Raw genomic sequence first — 22,244 nt, 5'->3', positions numbered from 1 at the left:
GGAGTATTGTTCTTAAAACTGCATTGTTGGTTAAGGGCTTGTAAGTAAGCATTTCACTGTAAGGTCTACACCTGTTGTATTCGGCGCAAGTGACAAAATGTGATTTGATTTGACAACGGAGGAAAATGGAGCGTTTGCTGCCGTTCCAGTTGTAGACTTTGTAGTGTTAGTTGGAAGGATTAAATGGTATGAGTTTCCTTATCAAAATAACGTGCAGGCATCACGAGCATATGTCAATAAAGTGAATGTGCCGCTTTTGTGATGGGTGTGTTGAAGTGTGTGTGAGGAATAGGTATGGGTGTGTGTGAGGAATAGGTAAGGGTGTGTTAAAGTGTGTGTGAGGAATAGGTATGGGTGTGTGAGGAATAGGTATATGTGTGTGAAGAATATGTATGGGTGGGTTAAAGTGTGTGTGAGGAACAGGTATAGGTGTGTGAGGAATAGGCATGGGTGTGTTAAAGTGTGTGTGAGGAATAGGTATAGGTGTGTGAGGAATAGGCATGGGTGTGTTAAAGTGTGTGTGAGGAATAGGTATATGGGTGTGTAAGGAATAGGTATGGGTGTGTTAAAGTGTGTGTGTGTGTGTGTGTGTGTGTGTGAGGAATAGGTAAGGGTGTGTTAAAGTGTGTGTGAGGAATAGGTATGGGTGTGTGTGTGAGGAATAGGTATGGGTGTGTTAAAGTGTGTGTGAGGAATAGGTATGGGTGTGTGAGGAATAGGTATATGTGTGTGTGAGGAATAGGTATATGTGTGTGAGGAATATGTATGGGTGTGTTAAAGTGTGTGTGAGGAATAGGTATAGGTGTGTGAGGAATAGGTATAGGTGTGTAAGGAATAGGCATGGGTGTGTTAAAGTGTGTGTGAGGAATAGGTGTATGTATGTGTGTGAGTAATAGGTAAGGGTGTGTTAAAGTGTGTGTGAGGAATAGGTATATGGGTGTGTGAGGAATAGGTATGGGTGTGTTAAAGTGTGTGTGTGTGTGTGTGTGTGAGGAATAGGTAAGGGTGTGTTAAAGTGTGTGTGAGGAATAGGTATATGTGTGTGTGAGGAATAGGTAAAGGTGTGTTAAAGTGTGTGTGAGGAATAGGTGTATGTGTGTGTGAGGAATAGGTATATGTGTGTGTGAGGAATAGGCATGGGTGTGTTAAAGTGTGTGTGAGGAATAGGTATGTGTGTGTGAGGAATAGGTAAGGGTGTGTTAAAGTGTGTGTGAGGAATAGGTGTATGTGTGTGTGAGGAATAGGTATATGTGTGTGTGAGGAATAAGCATGGGTGTGTTAAAGTGTGTGTGAGGAATAGGTAAGGGTGTGTGAGGAATAGGTATATGTGTGTGTGAGGAATATGTATGGGTGTGTTAAAGTGTGTGTGAGGAATAGGTATAGGTGTGTGAGGAATAGGCATGGGTGTGTGAGGAATAGGTATAGGTGTGTGAGGAATAGGCATGGGTGTGTTAAAGTGTGTGTGAGGAATAGGTATATGTGTGTGTGTGAGGAATAGGTAAGGGTGTGTTAAAGTGTGTGTGAGGAATAGGTATAGGTGTGTGAGGAATAGGTATGGGTGTGTGAGGAATAGGTATATGTGTGTGTGTGAGGAATAGGTAAGGGTGTGTTAAAGTGTGTGTGAGGAATAGGTATAGGTGTGTGAGGAATAGGCATGGGTATGTTAAAGTGTGTGTGGAATAGGTAAGGGTGTGTGTGAGGAATAGGCAAGGGTGTGTAGGAGTGTGTGTGGAATAGGTAAGGGTGTGTTAAAGTGTGTGTGGAATAGGTAAGGGTGTGTTAAAGTGTGTGTGGAATAGGTAAGGGTGTGTTAAAGTGTGTGTGGAATAGGTAAGGGTGTGTGTGAGGAATAGGCAAGGGTGTGTAGGAGTGCATGTATTGAATAAAGAATAATATGAATGTGTGTGTTCGGAAGAACAAAGGATGAGTAGACAATAGTACGTGTGTATGGAACACGTTAGGGTGTGTAGGGCTGTGAGTACGGAATAGGTACAGGTGTGTATGAGTGTGTGCCTATCGGGAATAGTTGATGGTGCGTGTTTACTTTGAGTTTGTCCTGGGAGTCCTTGAACAGTGCTCTGCAGGCAGCGTCGATCTCCTCTGCTACAGAACTGAGGATGGACTCCTGTTCAGTGTCCAGACGAGACAGTCTGTCCTCTAGTGTCGCTACAGCCTCCTCTGACCCACGCCTCCGCTCCTCTCCCTGAACCATGCACTTCACCTGGAGGAAGGAAGAAGGAGAGCGAGCGAGAGACAGAGAGAGAGGTGATTCAAGTGTACAACTCTGGTTATTACGGCTTGTTCTTGCTTCCATTTCTAACATCACAACAGAAGAGACCCTAGAAGAAAAAAAACTGTCGGACGGATGGACAGGCTGGGCAGAGACAACCTTGAACATCGGACCTCTCTCTCCACGTTATAGTGTCAGCTCCACCTCCCCATACAGAGTCAATACTCTCTGGGTCTCTACGGAGATACATTCATCAATACATAATCAATATGTCAATGTAAACTAACCGGCCAGGGGGCCAGGGGAGAGGGAGGCTGTGTGTGGATGTGTGGATCATTTATTTACATTTTTTATTTCACCTTTGTTTAACCAGGAAGGCTAGTTGAGAATAAGTTCTCATTTACAACTGTGACCTGGCCAAGATAAAGCAAAGCAGTGCGACACAAACAACACAGAGTTACACATGGGATAAACAAACGTACAGTCAATAACACAATAGAAAATTCTATATACAGTGTGTGCAAATGTAGTAACATTAGGGAGGTAAGGCAATAAATAGGCCATAGTGGCGAAATAATTACAATTTAGCAATTAAACACTGGAGGGATAGATGTGCAGAAGATGAATGTGCAAGTACAGATACTGGGGTGCAAAGGGGGAAATAAATAACAATATGGGGATAAGGAAGTTGGATGAGGATATTTACAGATGGGCTGTGTACAGGTGCAATGATCGGTAAGCTGCTCTGACAGCTGATGCTTCAAGTTAGTGAGGGAGATATAAGACTCCAGCTTCAGTTATTTTTGCAATTCGTTCCAGTCATTGGCAGCAGAGAACTGGAAGGAAAGGCGGCCAAAGGAGGAGTTGGCTTTGGGGATGACCAGTGAAATATACCTGCTGGAGCACGTGCTACGGGTGGGTGCTGCTATTGTGACTAGTGAGCTGAGATAAGGCTGGGCTTTACCTAGCAGAGACTTATAGATGACCTGGAGCCAGTGGGTTTGGCGACAAATATGGGGCATTGGTGACAAAACGGACAGCACTGTGATAGACTACATCCAATTTGCTGAGTAGTGTTGGAGGCTATTTTGTAAGTGACATCGTCAAGGATCGGTAGGCTAGTCAGTTTTACGAGGGTATGTTTGGCAGCATGAGTGAAGGATGCTTTGTTGCGAAATAGGAAGGCGATTCTAGATGTAATTTTGGATTGGAGATTTTAGGCTCACCTTGTCATCCAGTTCCTGCTTAAGTAGCTGGTATTTCCTGCGGAGGTGTGAGCGTTGCTCCTCTCCTTCGCTCAGCTCCTCTGTCATCCGGTCACACTCAGTCTTCATCCTGTCCAGCTTCACACGCAGAACCCTCACCAGCTCCTTGTCCGAAGCGGCATCCGCCTGCAGGGCGGATGCGCAAAACGTATTACAAAAAATGTATTAATAAATAAAATGGGTTAAAATTGGAAACCCTAGCCAACCTTTTAAAAAACACAGGAGAAGGTTTTCTTCCAGTGTTTTTAAGAAGTGAGGAAGGAAGATGGAGGATTGTGAACATGAGCTCAGAGAAGGAAGGAAGGAAGGAAGGAAGGAAGGAAGGGAAAGACTCCAGCCACCCAAGTCATAGGCTGTTCTCTCTGCCACCGCACGGCAAGTGGTACCGATGCACCAAGTCTGGAACCAACAGGACCCTGAACAGCTTCTACTCAGGTTTGTGTGTGGATTTCAGGAGGGTCCAAGCCCCTATTTGCCTAGCTGCCTTGATGAGCTAGTTACACTGAAGGGAAGGAGGAAGCAGAGTGTAAATATTCAGGCCTTCCTATCCACCTCTAGCCTGTAGGAACCTACTGTCCTAGATTCACCCTGGCTCAAAGCACTGGGCGTGTGAGGTCTGGGACTGCATGGATAGGCAAAGAGGAGGAAATTGAAATCACATTAAAGAAAAACGGAGCTGAACATTTTCCTGAGAAATTCCCACTTCCACTCCAGATAATAATGGGTTACCTTGACGTTGTTCCACCAAGGTTAATTACAAGGGAGTAATATTTATTTTACCTTTATTTAACTAGGCAAGTCAGTTAAAAACAAATTCTTATTTTCAATGACAGCCTAGGAACAGTGGGTTAACTGCTTTGTTCAGTGGCAGAACGACAGATTTTAGCCCCTGTAATTAATTAATATTAATTAATTAATATTAATTACAAGGAGCTAAAATATCCACAGCTATTATAAAGCTAATAACAAGCAGTGGAGAATATACGATACACGAACTGTGAGGACTACTCTACAAGCCTTCTCACACTTCATTGTTCTTAGCCCCGGGTTAGACTGGCCCTGGGCTAGCTTAGCCTGTGTTTACACAAGCATTTGTTACCCCTGGGCTAAGCTTAAACCCTGGAGGATACAAGGATTCACACTTGTATTCCAAAGCCCTGGGCTAACAGACATTGGCCTAGCATTTGATTTCTAACAGTGATGGTTTGAATAAACCTTGCTCCCTTTTGAAATTCGATCTCGCCCCGTAGAGAATGCTGTGCATGATCCAGGCGGAATCATGCGACAATATTATTATCATGGTAACATGCAATTAAATGTCAATAGAAAAGCTATGACAATGGAGGAAAATGGAGCGTTTGCTGCCGTTCCAGCAGTTTGTAGTGTTAGTTGGAAGGATTCAAATGATATGAGTTTACTTATCAAAATAACGTGCAGGCATCATGAGGACATGTCAATTAAGTGAATGTGCTGCTTTTGTGATTGAACAGTAAAAGCATTCTAGGCGTTGTTCTTGACCCCGTTTCACACGGGCTATTTTGGCAACGTGTTTCTGGGGCTAACCCTGGAAAGTCGGTGCCAACTCTGCTCCGGAGCAGGGCCAGCTAGCCCTGGGCTAAGGTTGGTGCTAGCCCACTTTACAATTTGCAAGTGTGAACACTCACTTAGCCCCGGGTTAAAATCACTGAGCCCCGGGCTAAAATCACCTAGCCCCGGGATAAAATCACCTAGCCCCGGGCTAAAATCACCTAGCCCCGGGCTAAAATCACCGAGCCCCGGGCTAAAATCACCTAGCCCCGGACTAAGGTGCAGTTTGAACGCGCCTTACACGAACCAGTACCTACCTTGATCTCCTTGAGGTGATGCTCCATCTCATTCCTCTCCTTCATACAGAGTCGTAGTGTCTCCTGTATGTCTCTATCCTGCTTGGCCCTGCCATTCTGCACAGTGGCTCTGAGACTGGCCAGCTCCCTCTGGTGTACCTCCCTCTCCAGCTCCAGCTGCTGCCCCAGGGAAGCCCTCTGCTCCTGGGCTGCGGCCAGCCGCGCTGCCCCCTCCGCCCCACTCCTCTGGAGCTCCGTCCTGAACGCCGCCTCATCAGCTAGACGGGTGGTGAGCTGGGCACGGGCGGTGGTTAACTCCTTCATGGCTGCCTGGAGGCTATGTAACTCCTTAGAAAGTCACTTTATGCTTAGTTCATTCATAATTTTAAAGCCCAAAGTTTTAATGTCTAGGCCCTGGGCAAAAGCAGTTCAATACAGTTGAAGTCGGAAGTTTACATACACTTAGGTTGAAGTCATTAAAACTCGTTTTTCAACCACTCCACAAATTACTTGTTAACAAACTATAGTTTTGGCAAGTCGGTTAGGACATCTACTTTGTGCATGACACAAGTAATTTTTCCAACAATTGTTTACAGACAAATTATTTCACTTATAATTCACTGTATCACAATTCCAGTGGGTCAGAAGTTTACATACGCTAAGTTGACTGTGCCTTTAAACAGCTTGGAAAATTCCAGAAAATGATGTCATGGCTTTAGAAGCTTCTGATAGGCTAATTGACATCATTTGAGTCAATTGGAGGTGTACCTGTGGATGTATTTCAAGGCCTACCTTCAAACTCAGTGCCTCTTTGCTTGACATCATGGGAAAATCAAAAGAAATCAGACCTCAGAAAAGAAAATTGTAGACCTCAACATGTCTGGTTCATCCTTGGGAGCAATTTCCAAACGCCTGAAGGTACCACATTCATCTGTACAAACAATAGCACACAAGAATAAACACTATGGGACCACGCAGCCGTCATACCGCTCAGGAAGGAGACGCGTTCTGTCTCCTAGAGATGAACGTACTTTGGTGCGAAAAGTGCAAATCAATCCCAGAACAACAGCAAAGGACCTTGTGAAGATGCTGGAGGAAACGGGTACAAAAGTATCTTTATCCACAGTAAAATGAGTCCTATATCAACATAACCTGAAAGGCCGCTCAGCAAGGAAGAAGCCACTGCTCCAAAACTGCCATAAAAAAGCCAGACTACGGTTAGCAACTACACATGGGTACAAAGATCATACTTTTTGGAGAAATGTCCTATGGTCTGATGAAACAAAAATATAACTGTTTGGCCATAATGACCATCGTTATATTTGGAGGAAAAAGGGGGAGGCTTGCAAGCCGAAGAACACCATCCCAACCGTGAAGCACAGGGGTGGCAGCATCATGTTGTCACTCCTGCTTTGCTGCAAGAGGGACTGGTGCACTTCACAAAATAGATGGCATCATGAGGGAGGACAATTGTGGATATATTGAAGCAACATCTCAAGACATCAGTCAGGAAATTAAAGCTTGGTCGCAAATGGGTTTTCCAAATGGACAATGACCCAAAGCATACTTCCAAAGTTGTGAAAAAATGGCTTAAGGAAAACAAAGTCAAGGTATTGGAGTGGCCATCACAAAGCTCTGACCTCAATCCCATAGAAAATGTGTGGGCGGAACTGAAAAAGCATGTGCGAGCAAGGAGGCCTACAAACCTGACTCAGTTACACCAGCTCTGTCAGGAGAAATGGGTCAAAATTCACACAACTTATTGTGGGAAGCTTGTGGAAGGCTACCCGAAACGTTTGACCCAAGTTAAACAATTTAAAGGCAATGCTACCAAATACTAATTGAGTGTACGTAAACTACTGACCCACTTGGAATGTGATGAAAGAAATAGAAGCTGAAATAAATAATTCTCTCTATTATTATTCTGACATTTCACATTCTTAAAATAAAGTGGTGATCCTAACTGACCTAAAACAGGGAATATTTACTGGGATTAAATGTCAGGAATTGTGAAAAACTGAGTTTAAATGTATTTGGTTAAGGTGTATGTAAACTTCCGACTTCAACTGTATATTAGGGAATAGGGTGCCCTTTCAGACTCTGCTATGAAATAGCCTACCTCCTGGTCTCTCTGGCTGCGTCGGGCCATGGACTCAGCCCTCTCCTCCAGACTCTGGTTCTCCTCTCTCAGCCTAACCTGCAGGACAGACTGCCGCTGGGCCTCCTCCTCCAGGGCTATGGAGGCCTCCCTCACATCCCTCACTTCCTGCTCTAGGCCCAGGTGACGTGCCCGCGTCTCCGACAGCTCCACGTCTTTACGGAGCACCTCTTCCTCGCTCCGAGCCAGACGCCCCAGCACCTCCGCTAGCTCCCTGCGCACCCCTTCAGTTTGCTGGGAGAAGGCTTTCAGCTGGGCCTGGGACAGCTCTCTCTCCTTACACGCCTGGGGGGAGAAGAGAGGGATGAGAGGGGTGAAAAAGGAGGAGAGGGGAAAAGAAGAGAGGGATGAGAGTAAGACAAATGAAGGGGGAGAAGTGAAGAGGACAATGCATTTAAAGTGCAAACACCAGCTTCAATGTAGATAGTGAAAAGCTGTCGCTCAGCTCAGATTTGTATTAAGGCTATAGGCCTAGCCCTGGTCTGTTTAAGAAAGATTGGTTCGCCTTTCTGTCTCTGATCCAACTCTTACAAATCACCCCACTGTCTAATCTGCTGTCTGAGAGACTGTCTGCAAGGCTTTCTCCCAGCTCAGAGCTCCACTCCTAATCAGTTAATTGAGCACTTCATTCTCTGCCTCCTAATTTATTAAGAGGAGAAATGATTCAGGGTATTCATTCTTGTCACGTAGCGAGCGAGCCAGGTGTGAGTCAGTCAGTCAGCAAGTCAGCTGCTGCTGGGGAGAGAGTTTTGAGGTGACTCATAGCGCAGAAAGAAACAGAGCGGTGACATTCCCACTAATAATGCCTGGCTGACTAACTACAGCTAATCACTTAGCTAAGGCCAGCCAGCCATACCAGCAGCCTCAGTAGATCTAGCAGTTCACGCTTCCAATCCCCTGTAAATGAGCCTTGTCTTCTTCAGCCTCATAAGGCCAGTATGAGTCCGAAAAACACTTTGGCAGCTGCTCTTTGGCTATTAGAAAGCTTTACCAAGAGTAACAGAGGAGTGCACTTGATCACTCTTCTAATCAGCAAGTGTCATCCACAAAACCTACCTCGATGCATCTCTTTCAATGCACCGTCACCTCCCAGTCTCAATACAGACCTGTTTGGCTTTCTCTGTGTCCAGCTGGGCCTGTCCCCTCAGTTCCTCCATGTCCCTCTCCATCCTCTTACACTTGGCCCTCCACTGTCTGACTGCCTCCTGGGCTCTGGTCTTCAGCTCCTCCCTTCTCGTGGAGCTGTCCTGGAGCCGGGCCTCAGCCTCCTCAGCCCTGAGCAGGGCCCGGGCCCTCTCGGCAGCACACGCCTCCGAACGGCCTTGGATCTCCTTCAACTGCGCCAGCATCCTCAACTGTTGCTGCTCGCGCCTCGCCAGGTCTGACGACAACACCTTGGGTTGGAAGACGGTGAAGAAGAGAGAGAGATTCAGTGAAGATAGTGCAGACAAAAAAAAACGGTGGAATATATCCTCTATACCTTTATTAAGTCAGAAATATTTCCACTACAAAGTTGTTTATATCTTTGTGCTTAGTGGGGAGCGTTTGATATTTCCACTCAGTGAACTGACAGATCTCAGCTCTATGAGGCGGAAAAATGACTGTTAGCTAGCTAGACGACTGATGTTCTACTCTGACTGTTGTCTTACTTGGCACATTTAACCAGATCAAGAGAGCGTTTGCAGCAAACAGAAGCTGTGGCATAAAGACAATCTGATTCAACCTCACTCAGGCAGACATGCATAACACACACCTACATATCGACACGCACGCACATACACACGTACCTCGACCTGGTTGCAGAGCTGTGTTCTCTCTCGGTCTTTGCGCTCCAGAGTCCTCCTGAGATCGTCCACCTCACTGAGGACAGATGTCCTGCTCAGCTGGGCTCTCAGCTCCTGCACCTCTCTCTCCAGCTCCGACAACCGGTCTAAATGTAACAACAACAACACATCGAAGTCAGACAACACGTACACTAACGGTCAAGTTTTAGAACACCTACTCATTCAAGGGTTTTTCTTTATTTTAACTATTTTCTACATTATAGAATAATAGTGAAGCCATCAAAACTATGAAATAACACATATGGAATCATGTAGTAACCAAAAAAGTGTTAAACAAATCAAACTTAAAACTTTCCACCTTCTCCACTGCTGTCCCTTCGTTGTGGATAGGGGGGTGCTCCCTCTGCTGTTTCCTGAAGTCCACCATCATCTCCTTTGTTTTGTTGACGTTGAGTGAGAGGTTGTTTTCCTGACACCACAATCCGAGTGCTCTCACCTCCTCCCTGTAGAGTGTCTCGTCGTTGTTGGTAATCAAGCCCACTACTGTTGTGTTGTCTGCAAACTTGATGATTGAGTTGGAGGAGTGCATGGCCACGCAGTCGTGGGTGAACAGGGAGTACAGGAGGGGGCTGAGCACGCACCCTTGTGGGGCCCCAGTGTTGAGGATCAGCGAAGTGGAGATGATGTTTCCTACCTTCACCACCTGGGGGCGGCCCACGACCCAATTGCACAGGGTGGGGTTGAGACCAATTATGGCAAGAACAGCTCAAATAAGCAAAGGGAAACGACAGGTCCATCATTACTTTAAGACATGAAGGTTAGTCAAAACGGAACATTTCAAGAACTTTGAAAGTTTCTTCAAGTGCAGTCGCAAAAACCATCAAGCGCTGATGAAACTGGCTCTCATCAGGACCGCCACAGGAAAGGAACACCCAGAGTTACTACTGCTGCAAAAAAAACAATACTAAAAGGACACCAATAATAAGAAGAGACTTGCTTGGGCCAAAAAACATGAGCAATGGACATTAGACCGGTGGAAATTTGTCCTTTGGTCTGGAGTCCAAATTTGAGATTTTTGGTTCCAACCGCCCTGTCTTTGTGAGACACGGTGTGAGTGAACGGATGATCTCCGCATGTGTATTTCCCACTGTAAAGCATGGAGGAGGAGGTGTTATGGTGTGGGGGTGCTTTGCTGGTGACACTGTCAGTGATTTATTTAGAATTCAAGGCACACTTAACCAGCATGACTACCACAGCATTGTGCAGTGATATGCCATCCCATTTGGTTTGGGCTTAGTGGGACTATCATTTGTTTCTCAACAGGACAATGACCCAACACACATCCAGCCTGTGTAACGGCTATTTTACTAAGAAAGAGATTGATGGAGTGCTGCATCAGATGACCTGGCCACCACAATTCTCCAACCTCAACCCAACTGAGATGATTTGGACTGCAGAGTGAGGGAAAAGCAGGCAAAAAATGCTCAGCATATGTGGGAACTCCTTCAAGACTGTTGGAAAAGCATTCCAGGTGAAGCTGGTTGAGAGAATGCCAAGAGTGTGCAAAGCTTTCATCAAGGCAAAAGTGGCTGTTTGAAGAATCTCAAATATAAAATATATTTTGATTTGTTTAAAACTTTTTTGGTTACTACATGATTCCATATGTGTTATTTCATAGTTTTGATGTCTTCACTATTATTCTACAATGTAGAAAATAGTAAAGATAAAGAAAAACCCTTGAATGAGAAGGTGTTCTAAAACTTTTGAACGGTAGTGTACCATGCTCTACACATTAGATAACACACACACCATATCCAAACAGCCTTCATTTAGTTTCAGACAGGATGCAGCCTCCACAATTTCTGAAAAAAAAACACTTATTCCTGTGGGCCAGCAGTAGTTATGTTTCACTATATTGGATCACTCCAATATATTGGTATCACTCCTTGGCAGAGGGATACATCCGAGGTGAGGATTTACAGATTCACTCCCGTGTACACCTGTGTCACGGCTGGGGTACGTACGCTCCTATATATAGACCCCATGGTCGCGACACACGTTCTTTCATTTTCTCGGCGGACGTCGTATGGTTTCAGGTACAAACTTTCTGAAGTTCGCTTGGTAAGTCACTGGTAAGTGTAATATCTTGCGTGGAGGTATACTCACTGGCTGTTTGCAGCCTGGAGCAGCTGACCACATGGCCAGCCCCTCCACCTTGAGTGCTCCACTTGCTGTGTGTGGTTGAGCTGTATCTTCCGCCTGTGGTTTGTCGTACTTGTGTTCGTTAGCGTTACACCAGGACTTTGTGTGCATCCATTAGTATAGTGGCTCTTACTGCCTCAAACTGTAATTTACATTACACAACTTGCCGACTGGCTTGTTCTATGTGTGTGTTGTGAATTGTTTTAACATGCTGCTCCCTGCACCGAAGGGTTCTCTGCTAATTACCCTGCAGGGTTTTTTTTCTTGTTCTTTCCCCTGCAGAGTGTAAGAGTATCGTGGTGGGCTTTCCACTACTTTGAGACATTAACTTCAGAGTTCCTTAACAGAGTTACTCCATCATATGGTGCTGTTTTTACTGCTAGGTAATATTGCAGTTGGCCTAAAACCAAAAAACAAATAAATCAAATCCATTACCTGGTTGCTGTTTTTTTGTCTGCCTGTTTTTCCAACCCGGGTCTTCCCCATTTTTTTGCAGAGGTAGTGGGTAATGTATTCCTCACCAGGTTCCTATTCCTCCAGGCGGGTCATGACTCTCCCAGGGCGTCAGACCCTTGCTCCGTGGCCTTGTCGGCTTGGCTGAGCTTAAGGCTTCCATTTGTGACAGGTGTGATGATGGCATCCCCCCTGGGGATCCGCATACCTCGTGTATGCACTGCCTGGGGTTGTGCCACACGGAGAAGGTGGTGGAGTGCTCTACTCGATGCCTGATTTGTGTGGTGTTCTCAGAACGCCTGCGCCTGGTGCGATTGGAGGCCATGCGCGAGTAGGTCAGCCAGGCTCGGGCTCAGGATGAGAACGAGCTCCCTCCCTCAGGAGTAGTGCACCAGCGAGCTGTTAGTCCCTCCACTGGGCCCAGTACCCCTCCCAGGAAGCATGGCCAGAGCCACCGAAGGCAGAGCCCATCTGCTTGCCAGTCCTGGACAGGAGCAGGAGTCAGACCGCTGGGACCACCTTGAACATAGGGTGCATGCCCTGTGTCAGGAGGTTAATAGCTTCGATGGCGATGACAGCTGATCCCTGTTGGCTAGTGATAGGCTATTCCTGGGGGACAATACTGGCACTGTTCACCACCGTGAGCGGGGCTACCAGGCTGACAGGCCATCAGAAGCCACCAGCGGGGCTTTATCACCCCCAGCGGCTCGAGAGGCTATGAGGGGCCTACTCACTCAGGTAGCCAATGCACTGGACATCAAACTGGTGGACAGTGATGACTCTCCATCTGTCCCCATCTCTGCTGAGTTCCACGAGGCCTTGCAGGAGAGCTGGGCCTCTGCCAGGGGGGGCGCTTCTGACTCACAGCAGAGACTGGACCATGGAGTTATGCTGCGGGCGCAGAGTCACTCGGCCTCCGGGAGTACCCGACCATGGACACCATGATAGCTGCCATAGTCCTCCCGGACCGGGAGATTATAGGGCGGAACCCGTGACTGAAGCCGGGACCCCCCGGAGTCTTTGATGCAGATCTGAAAGCCACACATGGGTCCCTCTGCTCTCTTGGCCGCCTTACTAACGCGACCATGCTGCAGCAGACCTACCTGCAGACTCTGTTGCCCCGGCTGCAGGAGGGCACAGAGGAGCCCCTCTGGGAAGTGATGGAGGTGTCTTGTCTGCTTTCCTGCTCCAGGGGGATGTGGCCCACGCCAACGGACGGGCCATGGCGCAGGTGGTTACCTCCCGGCGCCATCTCTGGCTGGCCCAATCCCGTCTGCTTTCCAGAGCACATTTGCCACTCTCCCCATCACCCCAGGGCTGATGTTTGGCCCAGGGGTTGATGACATTCTGGAGCAGACCGATAAGGTTCGTAGGGACTGGGAGACCCTGAGACGGTTCATGCCACCTCCTCAGGCCCCGGGTCCAAGGCGAATGGGCCGCCACCACCCACCTGCACCTGAACGACGGTGGGGTCCCTCTCCTGCCCCATCACCCTGTGCTGAGGGACGACAGCGTGGAGGGGAACAGCGTCCGGTGGAGCAACAACCTGTCAACCGTCCCCACCATAGGGACGTGCCTGGGGGACCCCTCATACACCCTTCCCTGGCCACTTCTCCCGGTCTCAAATGGAAAAGTGGGAGGAGGGTGTGGAATCCCCCTGGGTGTTGTCGACAATGCACCAGGGGTACCGACTCCAATTCTGGTGCCGGCCCCCGTCCTTCAGGGGCCTTCATGTCACCACAGTGGCCGACCCCCTGAAGAAAACCCTGCGGCTGGAGATCTCTTCACTCCTGAACAAGGGTGCTATCCTCAGGATCGAGACATCAGAATGACTAAGTGGGTTCTACTCCACTTATTTTGTGGTCCCAATAAGAGACTGAGGGTTTCGACCGATTCTGGACCTCCACAACCTCAATGGGTACTTGAAGGTACTGAGGTTCCACATGCTGTCCCCAGCCCGCGTGTTGCAGGCCGTGTCCAGGGACCAGTGGTTTGTGACACTGGACCTGAGGGATGCGTACTTCCATGTTCCTGTTCACCCAGCTCATTGACAGTACCTCTGATTCGCTTCCGAAGGGATGGCTTACGAATTCATGGTTCATCCCTTCGGTCCCTCCTTCTTGGCACCCCGCACTTTCACAAAGTGCATGGACGCTGTCCTGGCACCTCTCACGTCCCAAGGATTGTTGATCCTCAATTACCTGGACGATTGGCTGATTTGTGCCACGACAGAGACATGCAGCAAGGAGCCAAGGTAAGGTGCTAGCTAGCATTAAACGTATCTTATAAAAAACAATCAATCTTAACATAATCACTAGTTAACTACACACGGTTGATGATATTACTAGTTTATCTAGCTTGTCCTGCGTTGCATATAATCGATGCGGTGCCTGTTAATTTATCATTGAATCACAGCCTACTTCGCCAAACGGGTGATTTAACAAGCACATTCGGAAAAAAGCACTGTCGTTGCACCAATGTGTACCTAACCATAAACGTCAACGCCTTCCTTAAAATCAATACACAAGTATATATTTTTAAACCTGCATATTTAGTTAATATTGCCTGCTAACATCTCTTGCATTCTGTGCAACAGAGTCAGGGTATATGCAGCAGTTTGTGCCGCCTGGCTCGTTGCGAACTGTGTGAAGACTATTTCTCCCTAACAAAGACAGCCAACTTCGCCAAACGGGGGATGATTTAACAAAAGCACATTTGCGAAAAAAGCACAATTGTTGAACGAATGTAGCTAACCATAAACATCAATGCCTTTCTTAAAATCAATACACATAAGTATATTTTTTTAAACCTGCATATTTATTTAAAAGAAATTCATGTTAGCAGGCAATATTAAACTAGGGAAATTGTGTCACTGCTCTTGCGTTCATTGCACTCAGAGTCAGGGTATATGCAACAGTTTGGGCCGCCTGGCTCGTTGCGAACTAATTACCAGAATTGTACATAATTATGACATAACATTGAAGGTTGTGCAATGTAACAGCAATATTTAGACTTATGGATGCCACCCGTTAGATAAAACATGGAACGGTTCCGTATTTCACTGAAAGAATAAACGTTTTGTTTTCTAAATGATAGTTTCCAAATTTGACCATATTAATGACCTAAGGCTCGTATTTCTGTTTGTTATTATATTATAATTAAGTCTATGATTTGATAGAGCAGTCTGACTGAGCGGTGGTAAGCAGCAGCAGGCTCGTAAGCATTCATTCAAACAGCACTTTACTGCGATGGCCAGCAGCTCATGCTGTTTATGACTTCAAGCCTATCAACTCCCGAGATTAGGCTGGCAATACTAAAGTTCCTATTAGAACATCCAATAGTCAAAGGTATATGAAATAGAAATGGTATAGAGAGAAATAGTCCTATAATAACTACAACCTAAAACTTGGGAATATTGAAGACTCATGTTAAAAGGAACCACCAGCTTTCATATGTTCTCATGTTCTGAGCAAGGAACTTAAATGTTAGCTTTCTTACATGGCATATATTGCACTTTTACTTTCTTCTCCAACACTTTGTTTTTGCATTATTTAAACCAAATTGAACATGTTTCTGTCACGCCCTGACCAGGTGAACTCTTCTATTTTGGTCAGGGTGTGGCATTTCTATAGTTTATTTTCTATGTTTTGGTATAGCCTTGCTTTGGAGCGTATTTCTATGTTGGGTTCTGTCGATTCCCAATCAGAGACAGCTGTCGCTAGTTGCCTCTGATTGGGGAATCATATTTAAGTTCCTTTTCCCCCCACGATGTTTGTGGGTTGTTGTCTCTTTGTTTTGAGCACGTAACGTATCGTCATTTTTCTTGAGTTTTGTGTACATGTTTATTTCCAGTGTGTTGAATAAACATGTGTTCGCTCCCAGCTGCGTTTTGGTCCGCTTCCTCGTTACCAGGCGACGAACGTTACAGTTTCATTATTTATTTGAGACTAAATTGATTTTATTGATGTATTAAATTAAGTTAAAATAAGTGTTCATTGTTCATTCAGTATTGTTGTAATTATCAATTATCATTATTACAAATAATATATATAAATAATTACAAATAATATATATATATATATTATTTGTAATTATATATATATATATATATATAAAAAGAAAAAAAAAATCGGCTGATTAATTGGTATCGGCTTTTTCTGGTCCTCCAATAATTGGTTTCGACGTTGAAAAATCATAATCGGTCGACCTCTAGTAGTGATTACATCCACGAAGAGGGTGGGTGAGCTCCATGCTCTTTCAGTAAGTTCTGAGTGCTACCGGCTGGACCCTGGTGGGAGGAGTATATCCTGTCTGCTTATGACCCCCCCGGCAGTGGCGGGGGAGTCTGGGCCTCCCTCCGGCATACTGTGCCCTGTGCGGGCACTGGCTGCCTATGTGGAGCGGACACGGTCAGAGAGAACAACAGACCAGCTCTTTGTCTGCTGTGGTGAGAGAGTCCTGGGGGCTGGGTTATCAAAGCAGAGGCTCTCTCATTGGATGGTGGACAAGATTAGGACAGCATACCATCTGGCTGGCAGGCCAGTGCTGGGATCTGTGGTGACACATTCAACACGAGGTGTGGCTGTGTCCTTGCTGATATCTGTGCTGCGGCCAGCTGGGCTTCCTCTTGCAACTTTGCTAGGTACTATCGGGTAAACGTGGTACCTTCCTCTGCGGTTGGTTCAGCGGTCCTCGGCGTCGCCTCCTTCCGGGGACTGTGCCGGGACCCCCCCTTCCACATTGACGGCCCGTGTCTCGGTCCCGCGCTGGGACTTCGCCGCTGGCTGGCCAGGTCCCTCTAGCACCGACTAAATCTGGTGCGGGTATACCAATATATTGGAAAGATCCAATATAGTGAAACATAACGAAGGTTACATGTGTAACCACGGTTATGTGAGCTATATAGATCACACCAATCCTCTACGGCGATAGAGGCGCCTCAAAAATGATTTAGAGAACGTGTGTCGTGACCATGGGGTCTATAAATAAGGGCGGACCCCAGCCGTGACACAGGTGTACACGGGAGTAAATCTGTAAATCCTCACCTCGGATGTATTCCTCCACCGCAGAGTGATACCAATATATTGGTGATCCATATAGCTCACACAACCGTGGTTACGTACGTAACCTTCAGTCAGTACCTAAGCCCAGGCATTCACTCTCCTCCATCAGCCAACAACCTCCAGTGAAAAACCCTTAACTCATAAGAGCTCCAGCCTCTTCTCCAGCAGTCAGTACCTAGTCCTGCTCCTCTCTCCTCCCTGTCCATGCGAGTGGCTCTGGGTTGGGTAGTGAGCTGGGAGATCTCCCTCTGCAGATCTATACGTTCCTTCTCTGTCCTCAGCAGCTGCACACGCATCTCCTCTACCTGGGAACACACACATGGAGGAGTTTTCCCACACAGAGAATATGAATTTGATTAACACCGTAGCACCCACCCCTACACACACACACACACCTTTAAGAAGAGCTACTCGAGTACCTGTTGTTGAAGAGCGCCCCTGCCTCCTTCTGATTGGTCCAGCTGTCTCCTGGCCCTCTCCAGTTCCGCCTCCATCTGGAGGACAGATCACATAATTAGTGCCAAGAGTTTTAGCTGGTCAGGTCACACGGTCAGGAAAAAAAAATCCTGGTCCTACACATGACCTGGACAGGTACATTCATGAGATCCCTTCCATTATACAACCAGGAAGTACTTCAGCTCATATAGAATATCATCTGCATTCTTCGACAAGGGTAACAGAATACATGGCTAAAATATTATTTGCACACACGCACATTTTAAATACTTTATTTGAATCCACAAATCACATTACATCATGAAGGCTTCAAACATGTCTAAGCTCATTGATGCAAGGACAATTAAGGAAACAAAAGGCACCTTCTCCACACAGCTAGGCTGCTCATAACTTTTTTTTTTACCTTTATTTAACTAGGCAAGTCAGTTAAGAACAAATTCTTATTTACAATGACGGCCTAGGAACAGTAGTTTAACGGCTGAAACAGAGCAGTACCTAGTCGGTTGTTTTGTTCTACTCTTAGGCAGGCCTGCAATCTGAAGGCCACGTACTGTAAGCCTATGTACGTGGTCCAGACTGCCAAATATCAATGCCACCAACTTGCATTGCTATCCCAGGCTGTCCAAGCGTGATACGAGGGGCTGGTATTTAAGGAGCTTGTCAGAAAAGGCCTGCTCCATGTAACAATCAAATGAGCAACCCACTTCCAAAATCAGCACCTCCAACACACGCACACGCACACACCTTGGTCTTCTCGCTCTCTGATCTCAGTAGTTTGTTCTTGACGGCCTCCTCAGTTTCCAGGTCCCGAGCCTCTCGCAGCCTCAGAGCCTTGAGAAGGAAACCATAGAGTAATGAATGATACCTACATGTACACACCCCAGCACTATGCATTTAGTGTGTAGTATCACATTCAAACTAAATTAGCTAACGTGGCTTTTAGCCTTTAGGCAAGTAGGGAATCGAAAAAGGCAAAGAATAGCCTTTAGGCTAGTTGATAACCGAACAGTCAGGAGGAGAAACACGAGTAATGGTGTTACAGTCGATGGCTAGCTAGCTTCCATCTCCTCTCAAAGAGACAATGTGTTGGGTTTCTAATAGAGCTTAGCATCCCATCCCACACACTCCTGTTTCTGTGGTGTTTTGTAAAGGCTTAGTGATGTATTACAGCCCCTTAAGGCACCATCCACCAATTGACTCATCCTATCCATTCATTCACAACATGGCAGTAGAGTAGAGTAGGCCCACTGGAGTGTAGCCTTATAATACAACTACCCAGGCAGACCTCTCCCTTGCCCAGTCTGTCTTTAGCAAAAGAGATGATTTTCCTCTTCATTTCCTCTCCTCTTGTTTATTTACCCTTAACTTGGGAACAAATACATTATTTTCCCCTAGCCTGGGGCAGCCGGCTTCTCATTAGAAGAAGAAGCTCTCTGCAGTGGAAAGAGATGCAAATGACTTAGCCACCTCTCTTATCACTGCTTCTCTAAGGGGAAGAGGGGAGGATTAGAGCTGATAGATAGCTAAACACTGCCCCCCAGCTGTAACTTTCAGAACTGGTCTTCATTTGAAAACAACAACACCACTGACATGGAAAAGGCTAATTGCAGGGATGGAAGGACAGCTAGAATGGTTTGGATGAGAGGGGTGGATGGTGCGAGATGAATGTGGGTTATATTAGGGAAGGGTAGAAGTCAAGGTGTTCCACCTCCTGCAGTTCATCAGACATGATAACCCGCTGTTCTGGTCGTCTGTCTGACACGCTCTGTCGCTCCGAACGCATCTCCCTCTCAATCTCCTGCAGACGCTTCTCCACACGAGACGACACCTGGGGGAGAAAGTCACTGTAGGTTACAGCACTAAGCGTTCTACGATCACCTCTAGAGTGGAGCAGCTAACGTTGGAGTAAACGTTTTTACAGTTATGTATTTAATGTGAATTCATGTATTTACAGTGATGCTATTACATGCATATTTTAGTCATGTAGCAGATGCTCTTATCCAGAGCGACTTACAGTAGTGAGTGCCTACATTTTCATGCTTTTTCATACTGTTATGTTACTGTTATGTCCCTAACTGACCGAGTCCTGTCTCTGTGAAGTCGTCAGGTGCTCGGACAGATTCTCCAAGGCTCGTCTGGTGTCAATGTCAGACCTTAGAAACAGGGAAACAGGAATTAATGAATTAATGAATGGTACATTTTGGACAATACAGGGCCTCTACCTGTTCCTCCTGAGGATTTCTCTGTCCATGTCGTCCCCCAGTCTCAGCTGGTCACTGCGCAGGTCTCTGAATGACTGGTGCAGGACGTGGACCTGAGCAGGAAGAGGAAAAAGAGAACACTTGCACTACTTAAAACGTCCACAAGGGCTGCATAATACTGTTATAGCACTGTCATAGGCTGATACTAACAGATTCAACTGTTACTGAGAAACCTTTAGGGCACAAAAACAATACAATGCACCCTCTGCTGGTTCTGGTCTCTAACTGCATTACAACAGTGAGCGTTGAAGTGGCGATACTGAAGATGCAGAGCTTTGACAGATAAGGTGGTCTCAGGACTTACATCCCCGTCTGGCAGGCTGGAGTCTCTGAAGCGGACTGTAGCTGATCTAGACCTCCTTCTCGCTCCTCCTTCTCCGGCCGACTCAGATCTCCCATAGTCCTTCAAGGGAGACGTGGGGTAGAAGCGCTGGCCCTCTACAAACGTACACAATAAACTGTGAGCTATATAACTATTTTATAACTGTATAACTGCACATAATTATTTTTCAAAATAAAACAGTTATAATAAGTAAAGTTTCTAAATTAATTCCACCTGCCCCCTGGTGTTTTGACCTTGACTATCTGTCTGTCAGTTATTGTTTTACTTAGTGTTGGCCAATTGAGACACAGCAGCATAGGTCTCACATGTAGACATCATACATAGCATATATCACCTGAGCCATAGCCAGCTTCCAGGTCGCTGGTGTGCAGGGTGGAGGCTGAGGCACTCCGGACCCCTGAGGAACTATGCAGCCTCTGGTTCTGCAGCTGAGCGATAGACTCCTCCAGATTATCCCTCAACTAGAGAGGGGGAGGAAAATCAAATCAAATCAAATGTATTTATATAGCCCTTCTTACATCAGCTGATATCTCAAAGTGCTGTACAGAAACCCGGCCTAAAACCCCAAACAGCAAACAATGCAGGTGTAGAAGCACAGGAAAAGAAGGGGGAGATGGAGAGACAGATGTACTAGAGAACTTCTGACAATGCGTTGACTGAGTTTTACAGCACACAACCTTCATGCATAAAATGAGACGTGGGCAATTTAAACTAAACAGTTGCAGACAGTACATTTTTGCTGATGTTTTACTTACTGTTGCCATGGCTTCCGCCTGGTCATCTGTGTGCTCTCTGTATTGCCCCAGCATCCGGTCCACTTTGTTCAAATTCCTATTAGTGTCCTGGAATGAGAAAATAGCCATTAGTGCTGGCTGTAATGGTTTTCGGAGTGACAATTCCTATGCTAAATATTGGAAAGGTTTTGATTGGTTTCAACCTGCATGCACAGTTCTTGACTGTCATTAGCAGGGAAGAGAAAGGAGACTAGCCTACCTGTAAAGTACTCGCCAAGGTGTTAATTTTTTCTGAAATGGCTGGAGCATCAGGACCTGTTCTGTGACTGTCCCGTCGCGGTCTAGAGCTGGCATTCCGCCGCCGTGACCTCAGCCCCCTCGTCCGGTCGAAGGTGTCTGACTCGCTGGAGGATTCCATTGTTTTGGTCAGGGGTAGCCTTTAAAATGTTTTTAAAAACTTTACTGCTGATATTACTAATCGCTGATTAGCAATTTAACTAATCAGATTAGCTAGCTAGCAAACTGGAAAATATAACGTTAGCTAGTTGCATCTCTTCTTTATGACAGCTCTTGTTTTCTATTCAAACTCAGTTAGCTGTACATTTTTGTATAACTAGCTATGAGTTTGGAAGCTAGCTAGCTAACCTGATGACTGTTAGTAAATCAGATAGAAAACTGACTAGCTAACGTTAATATAACTGGGCTAACTATGGCTAGTTTAGCTAGCTAAACCAGACTAGCTAAGCCAATTTTTTAAAACAGGTTTTATCTGGAACCATCGGTAGCTAGCTAACTCAACTAAACACACTCTCAACATATTAGCCACACTTACCAGCATGAATTAGCAACATAGAAACCGTTAACAAGTCACTTTAGCAAGTGACAACTGAAGAGGGACAAGCCAGTTTCTCTCTGCTATGGCAACTTGAACTGGCCGCCAAGAACAGGAAGACAACAAGAGTAGAACAGTTTCAAATTACGTCGGGAGTTGTAGTTTTAAAAGTTACCTCGGTGACGGAATTATGTGTGAATCACATTCTTGAGAACTACATTGTCCGAAACTTGTTCTGGGGAGATGCATATTGCGCCACTGCGACCGCCTTTCAGATTACAGCGCAACCCGTCTAGTCAGTAGGATGCTACTGATATAAGTAAGAAGATAAGAAAGATAAGAAGATAAGACTTTGTTTGTTTATTTTATGCAGGCTAGCCTATGCCTGTTATCTATATAGCCTGTTATCTATAGCCTCGACTAATTCGTGCCCCCGCACATTGACTCTGAACCGGTACACCCTGCATATTGCCCCGCTATTGTAATTTTACTGCGGCTCTTAAATTATTTGTTACTTTTATTTCTCATTCTTATTTTTTGTAGCTATATATTTTTTTTAATTTTTAACTGCGTTGTTGGTTAGGGCTTGTAAGTAAGCATTTCACTGTAAGGTCTACCTACACCTGTTGTATTCGGCGCT

At 46.0% G+C, this 22,244-nt stretch overlaps 1 protein-coding gene across 2 annotated transcripts in view; it reads right to left on the bottom strand.

Moving 5' to 3' along the window:
- Window positions 1-21,736, bottom strand: part of cep128 (centrosomal protein 128) — a 40,814-nt gene extending 19,078 nt beyond the window's left edge. Inside the window, exons 1-17 of one of the 2 annotated variants that reach the window (XM_029733324.1) lie at window positions 21,605-21,736; window positions 21,032-21,209; window positions 20,794-20,880; window positions 20,373-20,499; window positions 20,000-20,133; window positions 19,657-19,748; window positions 19,515-19,587; window positions 19,143-19,262; window positions 18,179-18,265; window positions 17,398-17,472; window positions 17,154-17,283; window positions 9,264-9,406; window positions 8,583-8,870; window positions 7,438-7,761; window positions 5,340-5,666; window positions 3,457-3,621; window positions 2,045-2,221 (exon numbers count right to left, since the gene is read on the bottom strand). In XM_029733324.1, the coding sequence (XP_029589184.1) occupies window positions 2,045-2,221; window positions 3,457-3,621; window positions 5,340-5,666; window positions 7,438-7,761; window positions 8,583-8,870; window positions 9,264-9,406; window positions 17,154-17,283; window positions 17,398-17,472; window positions 18,179-18,265; window positions 19,143-19,262; window positions 19,515-19,587; window positions 19,657-19,748; window positions 20,000-20,133; window positions 20,373-20,499; window positions 20,794-20,880; window positions 21,032-21,190 (2,508 nt within the window). In that variant the 5' untranslated portion in view covers window positions 21,191-21,209; window positions 21,605-21,736. The remainder of the gene's footprint in view (window positions 1-2,044; window positions 2,222-3,456; window positions 3,622-5,339; window positions 5,667-7,437; window positions 7,762-8,582; window positions 8,871-9,263; window positions 9,407-17,153; window positions 17,284-17,397; window positions 17,473-18,178; window positions 18,266-19,142; window positions 19,263-19,514; window positions 19,588-19,656; window positions 19,749-19,999; window positions 20,134-20,372; window positions 20,500-20,793; window positions 20,881-21,031; window positions 21,210-21,604) is intronic. The other variant, XM_029733325.1, reaches the window with a different exon arrangement.
- Window positions 21,737-22,244: the final 508 nt, after the last annotated feature.

Source organism: Salmo trutta, chromosome 35 (assembly GCF_901001165.1).
Source record: "Salmo trutta chromosome 35, fSalTru1.1, whole genome shotgun sequence".
Classification (NCBI taxonomy): Eukaryota; Metazoa; Chordata; class Actinopteri; order Salmoniformes; family Salmonidae; genus Salmo; species Salmo trutta.
This window is presented reverse-complemented; position numbering and strand designations above follow the sequence as displayed.